The sequence below is a fragment of the Puma concolor genome, chromosome B2 (genome assembly GCF_028749965.1).
Source record: "Puma concolor isolate L17-30 chromosome B2, mPumCon1.1.hap2, whole genome shotgun sequence".
Classification (NCBI taxonomy): domain Eukaryota; kingdom Metazoa; phylum Chordata; class Mammalia; order Carnivora; family Felidae; genus Puma; species Puma concolor.
This window is the reverse complement of record NC_141671.1, coordinates 42,370,881-42,396,532: the sequence shown is the minus strand read 5'-3', so window position 1 is coordinate 42,396,532 and position 25,652 is coordinate 42,370,881. Positions and strand designations below refer to the sequence as shown.

At 53.4% G+C, this 25,652-nt stretch overlaps 1 protein-coding gene across 15 annotated transcripts; it reads right to left on the bottom strand.

Moving 5' to 3' along the window:
* Positions 1-800: 800 nt before the first annotated feature.
* TJAP1 (tight junction associated protein 1) lies at positions 801-24,790 on the bottom strand. 15 transcript variants are annotated; one of them, XM_086706938.1, is made up of 13 exons: positions 24,709-24,790; positions 24,101-24,196; positions 15,001-15,111; positions 14,780-14,908; positions 7,790-7,887; positions 6,927-7,052; positions 5,297-5,325; positions 4,395-4,556; positions 4,114-4,180; positions 3,850-3,879; positions 3,022-3,129; positions 2,831-2,914; positions 801-2,073 (listed from the first exon to the last, which is right to left on the bottom strand). In XM_086706938.1, the coding sequence occupies exons 6-13, from the start codon at positions 7,023-7,025 to the stop codon at positions 976-978; spliced, it is 1,677 nt and encodes a 558-aa protein (XP_086563064.1). In that variant the 5' UTR covers positions 7,026-7,052; positions 7,790-7,887; positions 14,780-14,908; positions 15,001-15,111; positions 24,101-24,196; positions 24,709-24,790; the 3' UTR covers positions 801-975. The 15 variants fall into 15 exon arrangements, with proteins under 15 accessions (XP_086563064.1, XP_086563069.1, XP_086563073.1 ...); XM_086706943.1 differs by lacking the exon at positions 14,780-14,908; XM_086706947.1 differs by lacking the exon at positions 14,780-14,908 and having other exon boundaries at positions 6,927-7,049.
* Between the last annotated feature and the right edge of the window lie 862 nt (positions 24,791-25,652).

Here is a 25,652-nt window from a genome sequence, read left to right as displayed (position 1 = left end):
CCACAGCCCAAGTTCCAGGCAGCATCCACTGGCCCCAAATATCTAACAGGTCAGGCTCAGGTCTCGGACTTCTAGGACCTGGGGTCCTGGGGCGACACCTTACACAGGCCCCCCGTAAGAATCGTAACTGAGGTAAAGAGCCCACCTCCACAGGTGGGCTGGACCCTACCTACCTCAAGGGGAGACTCAGGGGCCCTGCCAAGGTCACTTGAGGTGCACCTTCTCTCACTGCCTGACGCTCTGTGGCCACGGACATCCCAAGCAGAGAAGGGCAGGGGAGACTCACTAGCAAAGAGCAGAATTTGACTAGAACTGGGAAGGCTCAAGAATGGCACCAGGAAAATCATTAAGAGACAAATTGGGCCATATCAGTAAAATAGTTTTAATTTTAAAATAGTCATCGATGTGAAAACTTCCCAAAGCTGGGAGTAACAGTCTAGAGCCAAGGTCGGGAGGGGGCCAGGCCTCACCTAGAGCCCAGCTTGAGGCCCCTGAATCCCTCCCTCTCCTCCCTTCCAGAGGGAGGATGGACACAGCTGAGGCGAGCCCTGAGTGAGTCCTCTCCCTCATCCCCCAAGGGCCCCTTGAAGGCAACAGCTCGTGCAGAGGACTTGAGGGGAGAGGAAAACAGGCAGAAAATAGAAATTAGAGGTTAATCGTCCCCGACGACGTCCCCCTCCCGACCCCGGGGGGGGGGAGGGGGGAACCACAAAAAATAAAACTTGCGGGTATGAAAGGGGGATGGAAGATGAACACTGATACGATAGACCCCTCCGCGGCCCAGAACAGCCCAACTTGGGCCCCAGCTGCATGTTACCCTTGGGGAATAAATATTCCAAGAAAAGGGAAAAGCCATGAGACAAGCTGGTGCCAGTCACAGGCAGCGCAGCTACAAGGCCTGGCGTGGCCCACCTGACACCACTGCACAGGGAGCAGAGCAGCAGGGGCAGGAGGGCGACGGGGGGGGGGGGGGGGCTAGTTGAGCAGGTTGCCCTGCTCTTGGGCCTGGGTCAGGCTGTCCTTGCGGTGAAGGTGGTGCACCCCCATCCTCTTGGGGCTGCGCTGGGGACGGCTGGAGCTGGGGAGTGCCCAGGCCTTGCCGTCAGTGTGGGAAGTGACAGGCCCCTGATCTGTGCCATTATCACCGGGCAGCAGACTCTGGCGTTCTTCCTCAGGGCTGATGGGCAGGTTCAGCTCTTCTTCCTCCTCCCTGGGAAGGCCAGAATCAGCTTCTGTTGGCAGCAAAAGCCCACTCTCACCAGGTGGGGAAGAAGACGCCAGAACCTCCTCATCTCTGTCAGCGGGGCTAAGAGCAAAGTGGCGCTGCAGGTCAGGGAGGGCATCACGTCCAAAGGCTGTGCGCTGGGCCACGGCGGCTGGGGGTGGAGTGCGGTCCACAAATGCTCGCTGCCAGCTGGCTAGCAGGTCCTCCTCAGAGCTGGCAGAGCTGGCTGGGGCACTAAGTGCTGGGGGGACAGGGCTGGGCTCGTGGCGGGGGGAGGTCTGGGCTGAGGCAGGGCTGCTGGGCACTGGGCTGGGGCGGGCCCGCTCACTGCCCTCCTCCACCAGGCTCAGGGAAATGGCCTGGCGGGTGGCGTAAGTGCAGTTGGGCAGGGGGCTGTTGCGGGGGATTCGCACCTTATCCTCAGAGAACTCGATTACCTTGCGGCCAGGATACAGCGGGTGTGGTGGAGATGGGGTGGGGTAGGGGCTCAGCTTCTCAAAGGCTGGCAGGGGCAACTCCTCCTCTGGGGAGCCCCCAGCAGTGCCCAGGGAGCGGCATTCCCCATTGGGTTGTGAGGTGGGGCTGCCAGGGGCTGGGGGACTGGCTGGGTCACCCGGGCCCCCCCCACTCATGTCCACGTGCACAAAGACATCCTCGGCCAAGGGGCGCCCGGCACTGCCTGACTGGGCCGAGTTGAGCAGTAGAGACTCTGGCTTCTCTAACACCCGGGCAATGACCGAGGTAGGTACCACAGCCCCTGGCATCAGGCTAGGGGCGGGGCCCGGGCTGGCAGCCTCTTGACCACTGTGCAGATGTTTCCGAACCATGTCCTGTAGCTCACAGGGCAGCTGGGGAAAAAGAGTGGGAGAAGGGAAGAGAGACATAAACGATCCCAACCTCAGAGCAAAAATAACGACCGGCACGTACAAACACCACTGCACGCTCAGCACTGTGATCTTCCGGCCCCCTGGCATGCCAGGCTATAGCTTCATTTCACAAATAAACTGAGGCTCCGCAGGGGTGAAGTAACTTGCAGCTTTTGATGAACACAGCCAGCATCTGATCCCAGAACTGGTGCTAAGGCCCACATGCCCTCAAACGTCCATCTCCCTGCATCTCAGCAGTGGCTTCTGCCCAAACCAGACAAGTTTGAGGACCTGTACTGGCCAGCAGCCTCATGAGTCCCTCCACTCCTTCTACAGACCCTATCAACTTTGGGCCTGAAGCTCTGGAGTCTAGAGCTTGCCCCTTGGGGTAAAGGGATCGGCTGGGCCTCATCCTCTCTCAATATTCTTATGACTGATACCCTGGCCAACCCCACCTTCCCGCATGGGATCCCAAAATTGAGTGCCTCTCTCCCTGCCTCTGTTCCAGAAATACCAGCAGGGCCAGCCCCCAGTCCCAGTAACTATCTCTTGACAGCACACGGAACACCGACCAGTGGCAGAGTTGACTGGCTTGAGAGGAGCCATGCAGACGAGGGCAGGGCAAAGCAGAAAGGAGGAGTCAAGGCAGGAGGATAGAGGGAGGTGTGAAAACTCAAGTCAGAGGAGTCCTGAGAAGGCAGGACTAGCGCTGGCAGGGGGGTGGGGGGGTTCTGCTCACATCGGCGAACTTGTGGTTGCGGAAGTGGGACTTGTTGCACTTGAGGAGCTGCACAGCCAGGTTGCAGTCCAGCCGGTACCGCTCCTACAGGTACAGGCAAGGGTCAGAGGCCGGCCCCGCCCCAGGCAAGCAGGGCCTAGGCCAGGGCAAAGCCAGGGACACGGGAGGGGTCCCCCCCCCCCCCGCCATACATTGAGCTCCTCCAGCTTGTTGATGGTGTTCTTGGCGTCCAGCAGCTTGTTGGTCAGCTCCACGATCTCCCAGTCCAGCGTCTTCCTGTCCATCTCCGCTTTCTTGATCTGAGGCACAAAACGTGTGTGAACCCCGCCCTCACCCCAGCCGGCCTTCCTCCCCTCCACTTCCTCCCGGCCCAGAGACACAGGAAGCCACAGGTGCTGGGGCAGCCAAGGCGGACGAAGTAGACAGACGATGGACAGACAGAAGAAGACCAGCCACCTCTCCTGTTCTCCGGGCTGGCTGTGGGGAAGGGGCTTTCTGGATATAACCTGCTGCCACCTGGGCCCAGGACAGAGGCAAGAGCTGCCCCTCAAGGGGCTCTACAGAGGAGGCAAAGCAGCTGGACTAGAGAAGTAAGTGTGCAAACCCAGGGACTGAAGCCTACGTGTGGAGCTGCTTCCAGGCTCAGGCCAGGAAGAGGGAGGGGTGGGGCTGGGAGGCAGCTGGGGGCGCCTGTGAGATTATCTAGTTGAGCCAGGAGGGAGCGGCAGGCTCAGCAGCGGCCTTCTGATCTTCAGTTCAGGGACTGGCTCTACAGCCCCCCCTCCCCCCTCAATGGCTTGGGCTTGTTGCCACTGCAGCGGAGAAGCTGTGAGTGTTCAGTGGTGACATCAACCGGTTCCTCTGCCAGAGCCAAGGAGGGAGGCACTGTACCGAATGGGCCTCACGTAAGGAAGAGGAAAGCAGTGGGCAGAGGGACAGGGAAGGGGCCCCGGCAACCCCAGAGCTCATCTGAGGAGAAGGCCAGGGCAAGGGAGAAAACACACAAACTCAGACGCAACTGCAAAGATCCAGCTGTGGCTAAGAGAGGCCTGACAGGAGAGGGCGGCGGCGGCGGCGGCAGCATGAGGGGAAGACGGGAGAGAAGAGAAACAGTATGAGCACTAAGACAGTCCTGACGCGCACAGCACACTGCGGTCCCCTCCCCGCCGCCGTCCCAACCCCTTCCCCAAGCCCCAGTGGCATTCCCCCAGCAAGTCCCAGCCCCCTGCTCTGCTATGAGCACAGTGCCAGCGAAACCGCACCCCCAACCCCGGACAGATTACCAGTGTGTGCAGCTTGTCCTCCAGTTCCTGGTTGGTCCTCTGGGAAGCCGTGTAGCTGTTCTGAAGCCTGTGGAGGAACACGAGGCAGACCCCTGGGTCAAGATCTGCTCTTCAGACCCTGCTCGCTCAGCCCCTCCTTGATAGGGGATCTTGGGCAGGCTGTCCTCCCCGAACTGCAGTTTCCCCATCAGAATCAGATGATCTCAGAGGCCTCTTCCAGCTAAAATCCTATGAATGGTGGGGGCTGCATGCAGGTGTGTCCTGGCCCCTCCTTTCCACACCTGCGGAACTTGTCCTTAAATTTGTCCAGCTCCTCGCGGCTCTGGCCCAGCTCCAGCTCCAAGCAGTCCTGCCCGATCTCCAGCTCGCGCTCCAGGGCCTCGGTGCGCCTGGTGGCTGAGGCCAGGCGCCGGCGGAGCTCCTCGTTCTCCTGCTGCAACAGCCTGGCGGGGTGAGGGGGCAAGGGCAGAGGAGCATCAGAGGTAGACAGACCAGCCCTGGAACCCCAGCCTGGACTCAGGAAGGAAGGAGTAGGGATGACATGAACACAGGCAACTGGGGACAGGGGACTCCTTGAGACTGAGCCTCAGTCTGGGGCAGCATATCCCATAGGCCTGCTGGCCCTGAGAACACAGCCTGGCTTGGGGGCAGGGGCGGGAAGCAGAGGGGATGGTAGAATCCACTCCCACCCGGAAGAAGAATGAGAAGACAGAATTGGTGTGAGGCGTGAAAGTTCCCAGTCTGTCTCTGGTTACAGCCCAAGCCAGCCGGCCACCAAGCCCTCCAGCTCCAGTTTCCCCACTGCACAATCAGGCTACTCCATTATTAATCTCCTGGAAATCCAGCCCAGCACTGCCCTCCTCTCCAAAGGCCTCACGTGGCTGACAGAAAAGGCTGCAGGGAGGCAGCTGGCACAAGAGAGCCAGGAGCTGGGGGAAGGCTCTTTGGCAAGAGCAGGCCTCCAGAGCACCTTGGTTCCAGGTTCTCTTGGAGCCATGGAACAAAAACTCTTTCCGGAAGGAATATCCATATCCAGCCTCCTCTCAGAGCCCTTTATGGCTCCACACCAAGCTTTACTTCTACCTAATCCAATGAAACCCCGACTATACCAACAGCCTTGCCTGGCGCTAAGAGGGAAGTGCTGAGGCAAAGCAGGGCAGGCTCTCAGGCAGCAGATACTCACTTCATCCTCTCTGCATCGGTCAGGGGCGCCTGTGCACAAAAGAACAGAAGCCTGAGGCTCAGCCCTAGACCACTGACCCACCCTGCTTGCCCATCCTCCAAAGAGACCTGGAAAGGACCATGTCTAAAGCCCAAACAATCTCACAAAGTGGGCCCTGTAGAGATGGAGGCAATCCAGTATCACCTGGATGAGCCTAGACTACTCTCTGCCATGCCAATGAGAAGGTTCAAGAACCCCTTCCGACCTTCACCCTTACCCACACCACTTCCAACCCCCCTCATAACTTTAGAGCAGGCTGCAAATGAGTCCTGGTACCCACGCCACATCTCCCAGGGATAAAGAGAGCCTCTCAACTGTTCACTGGGCTCCCCGTGGGCCCTACAGGCATGGCAGAGACATTCCAGAGAAGTGAAGAAGTCAGGCAAGCTACAGTAGGGTTCTGAGCTCTAACAAAGCCCTCTTGGCCCTGGAGGAAGTGGGGGCAGAATCAGGCCCTTACAGAGGCCCCAGAGGAACAAGTACATAGATGAAGGACAGCCTTTAGGCCAAGCCTGACTGAGAGGAGTAAAGAGTCTCATCCTTATCCGGCTTTTTACCTCCTGCCCCATCCTCCCCAAGCCCCCACACTGGTTACAGCCCAAGAGCCAGAGCTCAGCCAGCCACAGAGCAGGGAAATGTCAAGCAGCCCACTCTAAATGGAGCTGACTGCCGCAGAATGCCAATCCCAGGGGATTGGCCCTGGGATGGCCCAGACCATGGACTTTGAAGCTAATGACACCTGGATCTGATCCTATTCTGCCACACTCTGCTTACATTAGCCTTGCTGAGCCTCAGCGTCCTCATCCACAAAACCAAGGGAATGCCCACTGGGTGGCATCTAGCACAATACCTGGCCTTTTTATTTAATGTTTCCTGAACTGAAAACAGGCAAGTCACAGCATTCCTGACCTGAATCTGACCAAAGCGGGCCATGGTACGCCTGATGTATGCATGTATGATGATCTCTCAAGTTCTGTGAATGTGCTCAACATGCTGCAACAGGGTAGAAACACAGTAGCAAGGGACCTAAACTGCAAGCTCCTTTCCTCCTGAGAGTAAGCTGAATGAAGGAGGCCTATTTGGACAATGTTTTACAGTTGCCTGAAGAAGGCCTCCTAAGAACCTAACAACAGTTCCTGGCTGGGAGCATGTATTAACAAATGTTGGCCAAACAAGGCAAAGCTGGAGGAAGGGCCAGGACTTCTGGGGGCAGCAAAGAACAGCTGGTCTGTGGGGAAGAAGCCGGAGCATGACCTCCTCCACAGAGACCCAGCCTCCAGCAAGTTAGGACCCCTCAGTCCGGTGGGCTGCCTCTTGCAGGAAGAATGATATAGCCTGGGATCATTTCTGTTGAGCCATGAAGACTCTGGGTTCCCTGACATGTGGACATGTACTCACAGCTGTCCCCTATAAGCCTACATTGCCCCCACCAGCAGTGCTGCAGCTAGGAGACCCCAAACATGTACCAGCAATGCCACACCCACACCCCAACTTGGGGGACTAGAATCTCCTCAGGTGGGAGAAGTCAATCAGACACCCAGCCTCAAGGGCCTGCATCTGGCAGCCAGGGCAGGAGTACCAGTCTTCTGACCTCCTGCTCCAGCCGGGATCCAGGAACCTCCAGCCGCAACTCCCGATGCTCAGGTGGGGCCTTACGGTACGGTTTCTTAGCAGGGGCTGCGCTGGTCATCCTGGGAGGTGAGGGCTCCTCAACCTGCTGAGGGGAAGCAAGGGAGGGGAAGGCTCAGAGACATGGGCAAGAGGCCCCCAGACTGAGGAAAAAAGGACAGTAAAAGGGACATGTGTAGGAGCCACCAGGCAGGCAGACAGGCCTGGACCATTGCCGGGATCATTAGAAACCTGGACTTTGGTATCTCAATGCCCAAGGGTCAGGGGAGTGCTGGAGGCGACAAGGGCCCAATGCGCCAGGTGGGTGGGAAAGGCAGGGCCTAGGTTCTGGGCACCAGGAAGAGCGGATTATGGTCTAGGAGTGGGACAGTATATCTAAGAATGGCCCACCACTCACCTTTGTGGGCTTATAAAAAAATGCCTCAGAGGGAAAAACTGTTCCCTATGAATCGGTTTCCCCAACTATAAACTGGGGATGAGGAGAGCACCAATTTCATACACCTTCTGTGAAGATTACATAAACCACTAACCTTTTTTACAGTTACCTGGCATTTAGGAAACATTCGTGTTAGCTCAAAAAAACCAAACCAAAACAAAACACACCAGTAACCAGAAAGTGAGGGTTTGAGGGTACTCCTCCAACCCAGTTTCCTCAGTGGGGTCTCTACGCTTGTAAGCCCTGAAGGCCAATCCTCTCTGGCCTCCACCGTTCTCTTTTCACCAGCCCCCACCAAGAGAGGCCACCTGCCTGCCCCCTTACCTGCCAGCCTCCCAGGAAGGGAGCCCTGGGGGTGGGGGTGGGGAGCAGGTCTCACAGGGACATACCGTCTGATCGTCGGCAGCTCTCTCTGTTCCGCTGTCCCAGAGTTAGCCCTCGGCTCTCTGCATCCCACGGCCCCTCCACTTCCTCTAGCCAACAGCTCCTGAAACCGGAGAAGAGAAGAAAGTGGAAACCAGGTGTCAGCTGCGTGTCTGTCAGGGCCACGGACTGATCTACCCAGTCCAGGACTTGGAGGGCCCCCCAGGAAGAGCCAGGCAGAAAAGTCATGGACCAGGAGTTCTGGAAAAAGGAGAAGAAGCGGGAGAGGACTGGAAGCACTGGGCTCCTTTCCCCGTGAAAGCACTGTCACAGGCCCACACAAGACACATGTGTGTCATGTATGTGCTCGTGGTCTCTGCTGACCACACGCCTGATTTGGGAATAGGTCTGGCCCTGTTCTGTCCCGATCCTACCCCACACCTGTCCTGTTCATCTCTCAGGCTTCTCAGAGTCTGGAAACTAAGAGATTTGGGGAGCATGGCTTGCAGAAGAGAACACCAGGAAAAAGCCTAGCAGAGACCAAGAAGATGTGGGGAAAACTTCCTAGCAATGTTCCCAGGAGCCCAAAGACTGCTTCTGTGTGTAACGGTGGTAAACAGACTTTGCAACTAGGGAGGGGAGGTCGAGGAGAAAAAATTCTGAAAAAGCAGCAGAGCAATGATTGAGCAATCTCAACGGGGGAGATTTTGGTGTCCCACACCCCCTCTCACTTGCCCCCTCCCCCTCCCAGATACCTGGCAATGTCTGAATGGCTGTCACAATGGTGTGGGTGCTAATGGCATCTAGTGGGTAGAGGCCAGGGATGCTGCTAAACATCCGGTAACACAAAGAACAACCCCCCATGATGAAGAATTCTCAGCACACAGGGTTGACAGTGCCCAGGCTGAGAAGCTCTGGGGCAGATAGCCCAACTCTGGGGAGCTGAGACACAGGGCTCCAGGCTATGCTGCTTCTGACACACTGTGTGGCCCCGGCTAAGTCCCTCACTGGTTTCTCTTCCACACAGAGGTGGCTAGACTGAGTGACCCGTGAGGTCCTGTCCAGGTTCGTGGGAGCACTGAGCTGAGCCCTGCGCCTACCTGTAATAAGCGGGGCCACAGCACGGGGGCAGCAGCCACCACAGGGACCAACGGAGGCAGTAACCTCAGGTGGCCTTCTGGGCATAAACAATCTTCCCGCCACCATTCACATAAATAGAGCTGGGGGCTGAGGGAAGCCTTGCGGGCTAAAGCATGTGTTCCTGCTGTCGGGACATGCCCTGGCCCCAACTCCTGTCACATTCCAACAGAGCCTGAGGCAGGAAGAACAGTGGGGGTAGGGAGGGCGGGGAAGCAGGAGTGGCCTCCCTTCTCTGTCTGAGCAGCCTGGTCTCTCCCTTGGGGTTCTGGGGGGAGCTGGGGCATGGCAGCAGGCACGAGCCGCCAACCTCCACCCCTTTGATGGTGAGGCGGACATGTCCCCACAGGGCACAAGCAGCGTGCTGTGTCGGGCTGACTCCCTGCACAGGAATCCGGGCGGGCCCAAAAGGACAGCACATTCCTGGGGTGTGGGGGAGCAAACAAGACACCCCCGCAGGTTCCCTGGGGCCCGTCCTGAGGGCCCCAGGGTGGGAGCTCCTATGGCCTGAGGGAGAGGCCCAGAAAGTCACAAGCCATCCTGGATACCTGGGTGCTGATACTCAGGGAGCCTAAGTGTGGGGGACATGAGTTAGAAAAGGACAGCCATGGGGCGCCTGGGTGGCGCAGTCGGTTAAGCGTCCGACTTCAGCCAGGTCACGATCTCGCGCTCCGTGAGTTCGAGCCCCGCGTCGGGCTCTGGGCTGATGGCTCGGAGCCTGGAGCCTGTTTCCGATTCTGTGTCTCCCTCTCTCTCTGCCCCTCCCCCATTCATGCTCTGTCTCTCTCTGTCCCAAAAATAAATAAACGTTGAAAAAAAATTTAAAAAAAAAAAAAAAAAAAAAAGAAAAGGACAGCCAGAAACACAGAGTAAGAGATACAGTAGCCAAGAACCTCTGCAAAATCCAGGGAGGGAGACTCTAGAGTTGGGCCTGCTCCCTTACTCATCTGCATCCCCATCAGCTGCAGGCCACGTTGTGGGCCCCCTTGATTCTCAGCCTCTTCTTTTCTTCCTTAGCCCTATTCATACCAATACCCACACTGGCCTCTAGGCACCAGGACACCTGACTAGGTGGCAGGCGGGCAGGCAGGAAGCAAACTGACGCACTCATGTATCTGGGGATCTTCCCTGGAAGGAGGGAGGCCTTCACTCCACAGCCCACAAGCCCTAGCTCTACCTGTCACACATCCTGGCTCATCTTGACCTCAAGTCCCCACTCCCGGGCCCCACAGCACACACTCCCAGGGCTTTCCCAGCTGGATAACCTGGCTTGCTGAGGGAACAGACAGTGTGGAAGTGGCTGGCAGGGAGGCAGGGAGACAGGGAGCACCGCAATCACCCATGCTCCAGGATGAGTGGTGCCAGCGATGGCAGGCAGTTCTCTCTCCCGGCCAGATCCTGCTCTCTCCATACACAGCAGAGACACAAGAAAGGGAACCACTCCCAACTGGGGAAGCAGAAGGCAATGCCCACCAGGGAAACAGTCTGCTAGGGAGCCTGCAGTGTCCCAAACACAAGCCCACGAAGGAGAGTCTGTCTCACTCCCTGCCCCATGTCCATAAATACCAGTACGTGTTGGGGCCCACAGCAGCAGGGGGTAGGGGTGGGGGTGGGACGATTCCATCACTGAACAGGAACGCAACAGGGCTGACAGGCCACTGTCCTTGACTGGAGTGTGGCAGGGAAGGACAGACCCTAGAGTGAGAGCAACGCCAGGTGCACTGGAGAACAAAGCAAGAAGCAGCTGGACACCAGGCTCACAGCCAGGGGAAGATAAAAGGTGGGCTGCAAGACAGCAGGGCAGTCCCGCCAGGAAGACCCAGCTACCGGTCTCGGCCTCCAGTGGTCACATCTCCTTCACCCAAAGATTCCCGTCTTGCCTTGGAGTGTTTCAGCCCAAACAGGATTTCCCAATCCCACGTCAAGAAGAGGAAGTCCCCAGGGAAAGTAGCCAGATAACTCGGAATGAGATACGGGCCACCATAAGCAAGCAAGCAGCCTTTGGGGTCTCTTGGCCTCTGGCTGCTGGCCTGGTTCCAGGGTACCTCCAAGAAAATGGTCTTTTGGAAAGTCTAGAAACTGACCGAGAAGAATCCCACTCCCAACCCTCACCCCAAACCACCTGAGCTTCAAAGAAGTAGGGGCAGAGGACTCAGGACGTAGGGCTACCAGGTCATGGGCTGGGTTTGCACTACAAGAACAGCTGTGCACCAGGAGAAAGGCTGAGGCCTAGGTTAAAACCTCTGGCTGACCCAGTGTGGTCTGGGGCTCCGCTGGCACTGCTGAGGGAGACACCCACAGCAGCAGTGGGAAGGGAAAGCTGCTCTCCTCATACCCCGGCCCCGCCTAGCCCTGCCTAGCCCCGCCTCCCCCTTCCTCCTCTGCATAGCATTCATTCTTCACTCACTCAACTCAGTTCAGATAGACTCAGCCTGGCTCTGCTGGGGTGGAAAGGGGGGTGGATAGCTTCCTAATTGCCATGTTGCAATCTGCCAGTCAGTGCGGCCGCCTGTTGCCGCCTGCCCTGTGTTAAATACCTTCTCCCTGATTACAGCCCATGGGGCACGATTAGCTGCCTCCTGAGAACAAAGTCTACTTTCATTAGAAATGGGACTCAGCACGCACAGCAAACCTGCACTGTGAACCCACTGAACAGCTGAGCAGAGAGCGTAGTCAGGGGCAGATATAAGGAGAAACGTGTGCCAGACTCTGGATGAGCGGTATCCTTTAATCAAAGGACAAAAAAATCTGCCAAGCATCACTCTTTAAGTCAGGAGATGGGACTCACACCTGTGCCCTTTCACGGGTAAGTGCCCATATGTGACCTGGGCTTCCATCATGGTTAGGAGTCACCGCTGCTGGAGATGGAGTAGGATAAGGAAAAACCTTTAGCATCCTGATTTTCTCCAAACCATATCCTTACTCCACTCTCTGCCAACACCCAGAGTAGGCAACAGCAAGAAGGTTCAAGCCCAAGAGCCAAAGACGCCCTCTCACTTCCTTCCACCATCCTTTCTGCGGGTCTGCCCAGGGCAAAGTCAAAGGTGCAGGAGAGGAGGGGAGGTCCGAGCACCCAGCTTTCTCCCTACTGAGGGAGACGGGAGTGAAACCAAAATGGGTGGGGCTCTTTGGCTTTTCAAACTTGAGCCTGCCCCCGTGGACATCTCATCCAGCTCCCCCAAGTTCTGCACTGCTACCTCCCTCCACCCTCCCCAGTTCACTTGCCCTGCCCTTGAGAGACCAACCGCCTCCCCTGCTCCCCACATCACCCACACTCTCTGTAAGAAATTATGGCCCCAACAGTTTATCTGGGCTCAGACCATTTCCTAACCTACTGATACTCCTTTCTACTCACAGCTGTCACTGACTCAAGCAAATGAGGGACCATCAGAGAGAGGCCACACAGCACCACTAAAAACATTAAAATTCTTCATAATTCACCTGAAGAAGTCAAACAGAATCACTCATTAGCAATCACTACTGCTTTTAGAATAAAAGGAAACTGGCCCTTTTCCAGAACACTCAGCTGTGTTCTATACTGCCTTAATTCCCATGGAACCCAGCAGGATACAAATAAGTAATAAAAATAAACACAGGACCTTCCTAAAGCCCCTCATCAATGGCTACAACATGAATGTCTGATCACGCAGGGACTAGTGTCTCCTCCGTAGGAATCGCCCTCAGCTATAAGCCCTGGATATAGAGTCTCTGAACTCTGTAGGCCTGGAGGAAACTGCACCTCTGGGGGCAGGACATACTCCAGCCATACAAGTCTGGCTGCTTCTTGAGCCTCTGAAATTCAGGGTCTGCATCCAACTGAGGCCCAAGAAACACAAACCCCCACCTGCAAGGGTCAGCCCTGTACCCAGGTGACTGAGCAGAGGCCCTGGGGATCGCTCGCAAGGGCTCTCCCGCCCCATTAACACAGCCCCTCCCGACTTTGGCTGTCAGTCCCTCAGATCCCACCAAAGCTGGCTGGGTTCAGCCCTCTCCACATTGACCCCTGGGTGCCCCTCCTGCTTGCTACCAGCCCCCAGTTTCCGGCATGCAGCTGTTCCTGAGGTACATGAGCAAAGCCCTCAGCAATCCTGGGCGCGTGGCAGGCAAGCAGCCAGCAGAGCATGGGGTGGGGCCTGAGCAGGCTCCGCTCTGGGCCGATGACTAGGCCGGGAGATGCCAGTCTGTGCCCAGACCAGCCCTGCTGCCCCTCCAACAGCCATGCCTGCCACCTTTCTGGGCAAGTACAACCTCACCCTCTTGGGACAAACTGCCTGCGGCCCTGACCTGGCCCTCTGCCTGCTCTAAGCAGAATCGACAGACAGGTTTTTAAAAACCAAAATGGGTGGGAATTATTCTGCCCCAGAGTAATCCTGAGGACTCCAAACTACTGCCGGGGACCTGTAAAGAGCTCACCTGGCTCCCACCTGAGTAAATACCTCAAGTCTATCCAGCTGGTGTCTCATTCAAGCAAACACCTGACAGAACAAAGGGGCTGAAGACAACAGTTGATGATGATCCAAGCAACCTCCCCTAAATAAAGGGAGGGCCAAAAAGTCCCCAAGATCAACCAGCACTTGACAGCAGTCCCCAAGCCCTCACCTCAGGAAAGGCAATGTAAGGGGTGGTCCTGAACCAGCCTTCTGCTCCAGGCCCCTTTTGTTTTCCCGGTCAGCCCAGCCACCAGGCACCCCTCCAGCTTGCTCCTCCCTACTCAGGGTCCCTACACATCTGTGCAACACCTATACCCTCTCCCGTTTACACATTCCCACCTCATACTCACAGGAAGCTCCCTGCCTCTCCCTCCTGAGCCAAGGGAAACAGAGCCTACCCAGAGGGCCTTCGGATCCCAAGTTCCCCCACCCAGTTTACCCCATACTGCTCTGCCTCCAGAGGCTGCAGCCAGAGAGCCCATCTAAGGAGCTACCTGTGCAGAACACCAGAGACCCCCGAGCACTCAGTCTTCCTGCTATCCCCAGAGCCCCCTTCTTTCCAAACCTGGAAGGCAATCTGGTGGGAACTTCCCCATGGCAAGCTGTTCACCAGTCTCCCAGCCTGAGGCCAAGGCTTCTCCCAGGCCCACTGTGGAGTCCAAACCCAGGTCCCGCCCGTCGTGGCTAAGGCGCCCTTCCAGCCCTTCTTGGCCAAAGTCCACCTGAAGTTCCACATGTGAAAGGCAGTGGGGAGCCTGACTCCACCCACTCCACCTGCCGGAGCAACGGACACCACGAGCTACGTCTCAGGTGGGTACCTGGTTCTGGGCTCCAGCTTTTAGTCCTAAGTAGCTTCACTCAAGGCCCTGGGAATTTCCCACAGCCAGACCGCGGTTTTCCTCAACAACAACCTTAAGGAGAACCTTGCAACTGACCCTAAATTATTATCCCGGGGTGAGACTAATGGGGACACCATTCAATCTTCCCCTTTTGACAAAGGGAAGCAACTATCCAGTCGAGAAGAAAATCCCCCTCCCACTCTAGCTCCATCTATCTCTGAGGTGTGAAACAGAGCGTGGTAACTGCGCAATGTTCTCAAACTCCATAACCCTTAAAGCAGATTGAACAGAAACTCCAACCAATTCTGTTTTAAGGGAGAACCGGGCAACGCGGTGCTGAGGGGATCATGAGGTGGGCAGAGGCCAGCAGGCTGGCTGGCAGGTGTCTGTGCATAGGAAAGCCCCCTCCTCTGGCCTTAGAGGGAGCATGTCCCCACCCACAGCAAGGAGACTGGGAAGATGGAGGGAACCCAGCAGTAAGGACAAGAGAGCAGAGGAGGTGGCATGAGGCAAGCCAAGGGGAGGAGGCAGCCAGGCTAGGGGGAGGAGGGGTGAGAGGCACTGCTGGTGGTACCCCCAGGGCAGGTTAGCTGGCCCAGGTCAGACTCACAGGGTTAGTGTCTTCTCCCCAACCAGCCAGCTCTCCTGGTTAGCACGGTTAGCGACAGACTCATGGCAGACGCCCTCCAGGCACTCCATATAAACAGACAGCTTGGTTGAGAGCAGCCCAACTCCGGAGCTGCAAAGAGAGAGCAGAAGGAATGCCAAGCTGCGAGATGCCCGAGGGTACACACCGCGCTCTTCCGACAGGGGAAGCTCCTGCAGACTTACCACTAGAGCCTCGGGGGCTTTCTCCCATCTGAAAACCATGCCAGGTGGAAGTGCAGCATGCCCCCTGCCAACAAGGGAGTCCAGCTTGCTGACCCCAGGTAACAGGGCTCTCTGGTTGGTCAACAAAAAGAGAGGAGAGCTGTGGTGGAAGGGGGCACTGCTGCGGGAGTGGGGGTGGGGAGCTCCCCCGTCTTGCCTTTTCCCTGGACCCGGCTGCCAGGCTGCACCACAGCTCTGAAAGCTGGGGTGTCAGAACAAAGCCAGCCCCAGCTGCAGCTGCCGCCCATCCCCTGCCTGTGCCAGCAGAGTCCACCCCACCACCTCCCACAGGCTCTGAGGAATGGGGCCGAGAGGGAACCGGCCCAGGGATCAGAGGCTGCAACAAGAACTGCATCGAAGGCACAATACAATGGGGCAGTGTATGACCCAGCCCGGAGCTGGGCCAGCCAGGGAAGGGGTGGCACACTGCCACCTTTCAGTTTCTGAAAGGGGCGGGAGGATGGCGCTTCCCAAGAAGCTGGCCCCAGAGGAACCCACAGAGCAAGGATACAGGCTATGCTGCAGCCAGGCTCCTCGGACTCCAACAGCGACTATTCCACCCGCTCAGAATGAGCAATGCCAGAGAGGCTAGTGTTCCCATCACAGAAAGCCCAGGAAACAACAGAAAACACCTTTCCTGAAGCCTCCAATACCATCCTAGGGGAAGGGACACACCCTGGCTTAGAGATCTCAGGGAAGATGGAGCCACAGGAGTGGAATCCCCAAACCCCCACAAGATGTGACCCATGGAGCAGCAGGAGAGGAAAACTACAGCAAATGTATCAGCAAACACTGCCTGTGCTTATGGAGAAGGGCAGCATGTTGGCGAGAAAAAGCAGAAGGATTCCCCTTCTGTCTGGAAAGCCCCGCAGATGATGAGATGGCTCAGGGTAGAGGAGAACAGTGACCACCCTGGCGCTACTTATGGGCCTGGCCCTTCTCCCAAGCCCAAGTTAATCATTCCGAACTGCCTACTCCTCGGGCTCCCAGTATTACTCTGACAATAGCCCCGGAGCTCCAAAGGCCAAGGCCTTACCACAGAGGGGGAGATAACCATCTAGAAGAGAAGACAACTCTTCCTGTGGGCTCTGACCTCTTCCCTAGACCGGGAAGAATGCATGGCCATTGACAGGCTACCTTCAGAATCCTCACCCACAAATAAGACCAAAAAACATCAGCTGGGTCTGGCTTGATTTCAAAACACAGAGCAGCAAAACACCTAGGAAACCCAAAGGTCCAGAAATCAGTGACGCTCTCTGCATTGAAAGAGAGGTTGAGAAATCAGGTAAGTTTACTCTCTTCCCAGCCACAGATAACACAAGAGCAAAGGGAGAAACACACGGGAGACGGAAGTGGTGAGGCCCACGCCGCGTTTACAACCGTCCCGATTCCCACTCAAGGGCACTCCTGCCAGACTACTTCACCTCAGAATAAAAAACAACCCCTCAGATAACCAGGGTACCTGCTGTGGGGAGAACCCCTAGGGAAGATTCTCTACCCCTTCCAAGGAGCCAGCCCCAGAGGAAGGCCCAATGCTGGGAAGGAGGCTCCAACACGAGGCTGCTCAACGTGGAGGGGGGCACCCTCCTCCTGAACTTGTTAGGTGAACAGAGCAAGCTGAAGAACAGAGCATGTACCACTATTGAGTCTTGTTTATTTTACAAAAGATACGTGATGAGGAATGTCTAGAAGCACACAAAAATGAGCAGAAGGATACATGATAGTTCCCCGTCTCTGGGAAAGGGAGAGAGGGTCCTTTTACTTTTTCTTTTGTATATTTGTCCATATGGTTGGTGTTTTCTACAAGGACATATATTATGCTTATGGTGAAAACACCGAATTCCTAGACAAACAGGACAAACCCCTCCATCTGCCATGTGTTTTTACTATCTTGAAAACACTTCCCCTTCCATTATATGTCCTTTGATCCTCGTGGCCTACTGAGGCCCACAGAACAAGTGGCGTTCTCCTATTCTGAAGGGAAAGGACAAGTGACTTGCCCAAGACCACAGACAGAACTGGACGAGAACCCTCTGTGTCCAATCCCAGGGCAAAGATGCCTCCTCTAGGGAGCCATAGGAAAGCCATGACAATTCTGCCCTGATGGAAACACCCTCAAAGGCTTCTGAGACTGAAGTCCCCATGGGCTTACCTGTGAAGGTGCAAAGAGGTTGAGTACCCAAAATGGTCAGCCCAGCATTCTATCCTACCGTCAGCTGAGCACCATCTAGACTGCCTCCCGCCAGGCGGCCCCGGCCCTCAGGGAGTCCCCCCTCCCACAGTTCACTGGGAAAGCACAGAAGCTCTTCACAAATAGAGTGCATGTCCTTTACAGATTCCACGTGTTACCTCACAGACAGCCGGCACCTATGAGAGAGTACTAACAAAGAAGAGGTCCCACTCTTCCACTCATGGCCCGTCCAGGAGACTCAGCCTCTTTGAAACCGAAAAGTACACAGCACAAGCCAGTCCTGCTGGCTCACCCAATCTCCTCTCAAATCTGCCGAACATACGATGCAGCTTACCAGCCCTGCCAAGAAATGCCACACTGCAGTGTGCACTCCCACACGGAGCGACAAGGAGTTGAGCCCAAGGAAAACCCCATCCATCCCTCCACTTTCAGCGACTGGTCTCATTCTTTTGATTTGTCTCGGCATTAAGGTCGTAGTAGGTCCTGGCTGTGAGTGTGGAGCATACCTGGACAGAATGAGCCATACAGCCAGAAAAGCCAGCAGCTTATGGGGCATGAAAAGGAGCTTAATGAATAACAAAAAAGATGCCAGCAGCCAGACTTTTTAGAAGATAGTGATTAGCAAGAAAATATACGGGAGCGTACTTCACCTCTGCTCTTAACCTTTTCTGCTGGCTTAGGGATGTGTTATTAGAAGATAAGAAGGCTAAAAAAAAAAAAAAAAAAAGAATATAGGGCTGAAAAGGGAGGCAGCTGAAGCCAAGCACCTGGATGATCATTTAACCACCTTAACTTAACTCTAGAAAATAATTAGTAATGCTATTGCTAATACTATCTATCACCTTTTGCTTATGCAGGACCTTCCTTCCTAAGAGTTCAAAGGATTTTGCCAATCGGATCCTATCTGCTTTCTGTTTCAAGAAGGAAGAACGGGTTTGGGTCACACAATAACCAAGACTGCTCAGCACCTACTGCATAGGGCCCCAAGAAAGATCTTACCCCAAGTGGAGGAGAGACAGGTTAACAGCCATTTGGATTACAGTTTGGTATGTGCTTGGAGAGCCAGAGGAGAGACTCCTGGCTGGGGCAGGGGTTCAAGGACCAGACAAGAAGGCTGCCCTCCGAAAAACTCAAACACATCTTCCTCTTCTGGACTGTAAACTCACACTGGAGCACCACCTGGCATTACACAATGAAGAGGTCTAGACTTCTGGAAACACATTCCTTTGGTGTTTGTTGGGAACTGGTGCCCTAAGAACTACCCCCATTAACTACACTAAAAACAAAAAGGCAAAAAGAATGGACAGTGAACTCCCAGCTACCAGCCCTATTTCTAGGGAACATCTAAGTTAAGCCTGTTCTGTGACACAAGATCATCAAAGCCCTAAGAAAACTAGGGCCAAGAAGTGTAGCTTCCTGAATGCCCAGATGTGTTCTATCAGCTTCATCCAATATTTTTCAATCCATAAAACACCAGGGAACATGAATCCTTAAACACCCCATCCAGTCACCCACAGACTTAACTACATTACAAATCTACCACCTACCCACCCCCACCTATATCCACTAAGGTCACTACCAATCTCACAAAAACGTGATCCATCAAAGGAATCATTACAACACAAAAAATGGGGAGAAACATCAACTGTTTTGCACGGGTTTCTCATTGATGATGTCCCCAACCTCACCTTTTATTATTGCTTCATCACAAGAAAAGAGACTCTCTCAATTTTACTCCCACCTCAAAATGCTCCTGGCTACCTGGCAGAAATCAAAAGGCTGATTCTAACTTGAATAAAACAAAGCCTTTTCTTATCCACTGTGTTTTCCAAAATGGCATTCATTTATTCAACAAATATTGAGTATCCTTCACATGACAGGCACCATGCTACATGCTCAATACTCCTACAAAAAAGGTAATGTCACCCTCATTTTATACGGGACAAGACAAAGAATCCTACCAGTTAAGCAACTTGCCTGAAGTCACACAGCTGGTAAGTGACAGAATCAAGATTTAAACCAGGTCTGCCTCCCTCCAAAATCAGACTCACCCTCACCCCACAATCAGGGAGGGACCCTCCTCTACAGAGAGTCAGCTCAGTGAAAGAGGCCAACAAGCACCAGAGAAATCACCACACAACATGAGAAATGCCAGAACTGAGGCCGCTCACACAAAGTGCTGCTGGGGGTCGAGAGGAAGAAAGGAAAGCAGGAAGTCTTCTCACTGGAGGTTACACAGGAGCTGGTCTTGGGGGATGAGCAGAGTTTTAGAGACAGCATTACAGAGAGAGCAAAATGCACAAGCAAAGAAGAATACAGTAAACGGATGGCCATGACAGGTCCAGGAGCAGTGGGAAATTTAGGAGCAATGACGCACAGGACAGAAGTAGAGGTGACAGCATCTCAAGCCAGAAGCTGGAGTCTGGGCCAGAGTATAAACAACCTTCCCGCATGCTGAGCTAGAGTGTGGACTTTATCCTAAACAAGGCAGAAACCATGGCATTTTTAAGGGAACAGAACATTGTTTTTCACAGGAAAATAATTCTCACAGCAGCTTGGAAGCTACAGGAGTGGAGAGAGTCTGCCCACCACATTTCATTCATTGTCTAAGCCCCACCGCATGGTAGAGCGCCTATTAAGCACCACACACTATTCTAAATAGTAGAATACAATAATGAATAAGACCTAGTACCTGTGGACAGGACACTCACAGCCCTGTAAGAGTCAGACAAGTAAACAGACAATCACAATGCAGCCTAAGCGTTAAAACACAAGCACAGAGGAAAGGCAGAAGGAGTGAGGATCCCCACACAAAGTGACATTTGTCTAGAGGACAAAGAGGTAGGTAAAGGGTGGAGGGGGAGCGCATCCCAGAAAGGCCAGCATGTGCAAAGGCCCAGAAGCTAGAGAGAACAAGTTCCGAGAGCTGTTAGGAGGCTGAATCCAGGTGAGAAACAAAGACCTGGTTTACCCAGACATCCTCAGCACTCAAAATATGGAGGTGACAAAAAGGTGGTGAAGGGATTAGATGCAAAGATTACACATGATTAAGGGGTGTGAAGAAAGTGGCTTTAAGAATGACAAAACCAGAACAGTAAAGGCAGAGAACTGGCTCCAAATCTATCAGCCTTCACACCACAGTTCATTCATTTGCGAAAATGAGACCTGAATCCTGAAAGTCTGAGGACTTCTACCAAAACACAAAGGTGTAGGGGCACCTGGGTGGCTCAGTCAGGTAAGCGTCCCACTCTTGGTTTTGGCTCAGGTCATGGTCTCGCGGTTTCGTAAGTTCAAGGCGCATGTCAGACTCTGTGATGGCAGCACAGAGCCTGCTTGGGATTTTCTCTCTCTCCCTTGATCTCTGCCCCCCCCCCCCCAACTTGCGCTCTCTAGGTCTCTCTCAACATAAATAAACTTAAAACACACACACACAAAGGTGTACTCTGGAGATTACACGTTTCAGCACGCTGTTTGCATCACAAATTGAGATAAAGTACATTCTTCTGAGATATATGGCTCCTCAGGTAATGGTGGAGGGCAACAGACACAGACAGATACTAATTCCAAACTTCATGTGCCATAACAATAGAAAAAGGTCATCTGAGGGCTGGGTCAGAATTCCCAGAAAAAGCCCTAAGTCCTGAGCCCCCAATTACCCTGAAATCTGGTCAGACTTCAGACGCGTGCCTAGTCTGATGGCAAGTTGGAGAGTCATTTAGTAAAGAAAAAGATGGGCCCTGAGGGTGTGTTAAATAGACAGGACATGACTCAGAAGGAGGGGAAGAGTGAGTCTTAAGTGCAGGGCAAAGGAAAAGCCAGTCAATCAAACCTTGGGCACACCTCTGCCCCAAGGCTACACACCAGCCTCCCGCTTGGCTAAAAGGAAAGAGAGAAGCACTAGGCCAGGACCTTCCAGAACAACACAAGTTTCAGCAGAAGCACATCTGTTTTCCATTTCCCCTCAAGCTGGGGGGGAGGAGGGTGAGTATTTAAAATGCCACCTATTTTTTTTTTCCTCTGTAGTTTGCTACCTGCTATTTTTAAAACAAAGATGACATCCAGATTGTCTATGAATTTAACACTATGGTTACTTCAACACTTCATGTCAGTAATCAAAGTCAGAAATGAGCCTTAATGTCCACACTAACACACACACACACCCCTTTAAGGTATGCTAAGAGTGGATCCTTAGGTCAGTCTGCTCACCCAACCCAGGCCCAAGGTTTTCCAAATGACAGTCACCAAAGCCAAATCATGAAGAGGGAGTCCAGATGTGGCTACCATGGCAAAGGGCTCCCTCACCACAGTCCCTGCACCAGTTTTTAATCTCTGGGGAGAGAGCTGTGGTGAAGAGCTCAGCATCTACAACATTTTTTAAATAACTGAAAAAAGTCTACTACAATCTAACAATCGTGACAAACAAAAGATACAAATTGCCACTGGGCATATTTAATAAAGTTAACTTCATACCAACCCCCCCCCCGCCCCCCTCAAAAGTTCAATTGCTGAAGCCAGACAGTCAAATCCTAGCTCTGCCCCTTACTAGCTGAGTGACCTTGAACAAATTAACCACTCTTCACCTCTATTTATTCATCTGTAAAATGGGGATAATGAAAGTATTTCCTTCATAAGGTTATAAAAATTAAATTAGTTAATACATTAAAAATTTTTTTTTTCAACGTTTATTTATTTTTGGGACAGAGAGAGACAGAGCATGAACGGGGGAGGGGCAGAGAGAGAGGGAGACACAGAATCGGAAACAGGCTCCAGGCTCTGAGCCATCAGCCCAGAGCCCGACGCGGGGCTCGAACTCACGGACCGCGAGATCGTGACCTGGCTGAAGTCGGACGCTTAACCGACTGCGCCACCCAGGCGCCCCTAGTTAATACATTTAAAGCACTCCAACAGTGCCAGACACACAGAATGTGCTCAGTAAGCACCACTATTATTACTGTTCAAATGCAAAGATAATCCTAAAGCCTCACAACTTCAAACAGGAAATCATGGGCATTTTTTTTTTTTTTTAACGTTTTATTTATTTTTGAGACAGGGAAAGACAGAGCATGAACAGGGGCGGGTCAGAGAGAGGGAGACACAGAATCTGAAACAGGCTCCGGGCTCTGAGCTGTCAGCCCAGAGCCCGACGCGGGGCTCGAACTCACGGACCGCGAGATCATGACCTGAGCCAAAGTTGGCCGCTTAACCGACTGAGCCACCCAGGCGCCCCAAATCATGGGCATTTTAATGTCACTTTAAATAGTTTGATGAAGATGCTCTCACTACATCCAAAAGCTAAGCCCCATTTCTCTAACATCAAGACAGCAGCCCAAACCAGTATGGGGCCTCCAAAGAGAGACACTAGGTTCAATCATAAAGCAGAAGTTAGTACTGAGATCTGACCAGCGTAACAACAACAAATACGTACGGAGAGTCAGTCACTGTTCTAAATATATTAATGCATTTAGGTTAAGGTTGTTACCTTATGAGATGGGTACTCTTACCATCTCCATTTGATTGATGAGAAAGCTGAGGCATAGAGAACTATGCAATTTCTAAAGGTCACAGAGTTACAAGTGGCAAAGCCAGAATTTGAACTCGGCATTCTGGCTCCAGAGTCAGTGCTCTTAACCCCTAAGTGTGCTCACCACACTGTCCTTGCTGTTCAGTTTCCAAGGGGGCATCCATAAATTGTCCTCAGAGAAAGTTCCCAACCTTCTAGAGTCACAGCTAAATAACATCAGTTCGTCAGATACCTGAAGGTATTGAAGCTGACCTAGTGACAGTGACTTGGGTTGGTCTGTCTGTAGCAAGCCTCTTTTTTTGGGGGGGGGGGGCAGGGAGGGAGCAGGAGATGGTCAGTGAGGAGTCCTGGATCAAATGAGATCTGCTAATCTAATCATGCAGCAGATACCAGTCATGAAACAAGCTTCAGTAAGCTGTCCCCAATTCTGGCTTGGGCATACCCACAGGGCATGGAAGGAAGTGAGGACCATATTCACTGCGCTCTGTGGCTCCAGACCCCTTCTTCCCTTTTCTCCAACCCCAAATCCACCATCTCTTAAGCCATGTTTAGTTTGGTTAGTGACACTGATTTTTTTTTTCTAATGTGGTTTGACAGGGAGACTACAAAGGAGAAGAAAGCTACCCGAAAAGTTATACAATCCTTTCCTTCCATCACCACACTGACCCGCTCTGTAAAGCAGCTCTCGAATATCAGGGATCTCAGGGACAGAGATTGATACAATAAATATTCCCAGAGCCTTACACCAGTCAGTTTGACCCCTTACCATAAACTAATCTGGGTTTCTTCTCCCTAATCGCAACCTGATTTTCCTTCTCCACTGACCCCACCTACCCACCAAATCCACATCCCCAAAGGAACACTAATGAGCCCTTCTTACAAAAAGAAAGATCAAAAGAAGTAGACCTGCAGCAAGAATGAATTCATGAGTTGGTGACAGACCGCAATCACACTTTTTCTCATGACTCCCCCTCCCCCCAATCTGTCACCACAAATCTCTATTTCAGGTAAGATGACAAAGTGAAGATGTGATGGGGAGACTGAAAAAGACACAGGGAGCATGTAGGAAACTGCTTGTGACAGGGATGTGTTCAAGTACTTTCAGCCTGATCTCTAGGCCCCCGACCATGTTCATTTGCACAGGTGACAGCACCCAAGGCTCAAATCTACACCCAATTCTCAAAAAATCACCATACAATCTAAACAGAACACTAACTTACAGACCACAGGCAAAAGGTAACCTCTATAGAAGAGAGCCCTTTTCAGATTAAATGATTCTCAGTATCACTCTGAACTCATGCATCCTGCTTGCAGGGAGCATGCCAGCCTGTCACTGGAGGCCACCTTACCCGCTCTGGGGTTGAGCTGGGGCAAGTCGCTACCTCTTCTTCTTTCCAAGCAGGCACTGTGATTTCTTCCAGTCCCTGGGGCCCCTGAGTCTTCAGCTGAAATTGGGGCAGATGCTATAGGAACTCTGGAAAGGCTGATCTAAGTCTGGAGAAGGGTCATCTGACTGGGTTTGGTTCCCTCCTTATCAAACCTGCCCAACATCCTCCAGGTCTCTCTTCTCCCCTTCCCCACTATCCTCCTCCACGGGAAAGACCTCTCTCCTACCGGGCGGGTACAGTCGGGCCTCGGCCACAAGCTCCAGGCTTCCTTCTTAACTCTTGGTTAAGAAATTCCCCTCCAATTCGTGACTGCTTCTTCAGGGCCTGCACACCTACTTCTTGTTCCCCGGCGCTAGACCGCTCCCCCAGGGCCGCCACTGGATCCTAGGCCCCCTCCCCTCCGCCCCTGTCTCCCTCTTTATTTCTCTCCGCCTCCAACCTTCCCCCATTCCATTTCCTCTTCTTAACCCCGGAGCTAGTGCCTCCTCCGCCCCTACTCCGCGCCAGTGTCCCTACGATCCCCCCCCACTCTAGCCTCCCGGCCCAACTACTCCAACCCCACAACAAACTTTCTGCCGCTGCCCGCCGCCTTCACGCCGCCATCTTGCCGCGGGGCAGGCCGGGTAGCGGCCAAGGCCGCGGGAATCCCCACGCACTGGGCGCGGAGCGTCATCGGGGGGTGTGGCTAGGGGCGTAGCTTCGGGATGGAGAATTAGGGCACCAGGTGAAGAGGAAAGATGGGATCTCCGGAGAGTAGGGTTTGGAGGCCAGGCGGGTGGAGAAGGAAGGAGGTGTCAAGGGTAGGGCAATAGCGGGAAGGGTGAGGAAAGATTCTGATACTAAAGAAAAAAAGAAAGAGAAAAAACACAAAAATATGGTTGGAATAGTGTTAGCACTGGTTCCCCATCATCCAAAGAATGAAAGCAGCTTCTCAGTTTGCCACGCAGAGATCCGTGTGACCCACCCTCTTCCACCTTCACCCGACTAATTTCCCACCTCTCCCAGAGACTTCAGATTCTCAATTGTCCTGTGTTTTCAGGCCATTAAGCCCTCACTTAGGTGCATCCCTCACTAAGCTGCTGCTCCTTCAGGGCAAAAACTGTGTCTGATTGTATGTTCATATTCCCTAGCAGGTGCCTGGCACACAGTAAATGCTTAATGAATAAATAGCGTGGTGTCCTCCAATGCACTAAGCATACTCAGGGCTTTTTAGGTTTGCTGTTCCCTGTGCCTGGAATGTTCTTCCTCTAGATATTACTCCCATTAGTATCTCTGTTCAAATGTTAGTGCCTTAGAGAAGCCTTCCCTGGTCACTCTACCTAAAACAGCATCCCCAGTCACTCACCCTTACCCTGCTTTAATATTTCTTTTCACAGCACTCATTATCTGATATTTGTTTATTGACCATCTCCTGCTATCATGCAAACTCCAGAGATCTAGAACTTTTTCTCATTCATCGCTGCATCCTCAGTGTCTGAAACAATGCAAGGCAGAGTAGGTGCTTAATAAACAT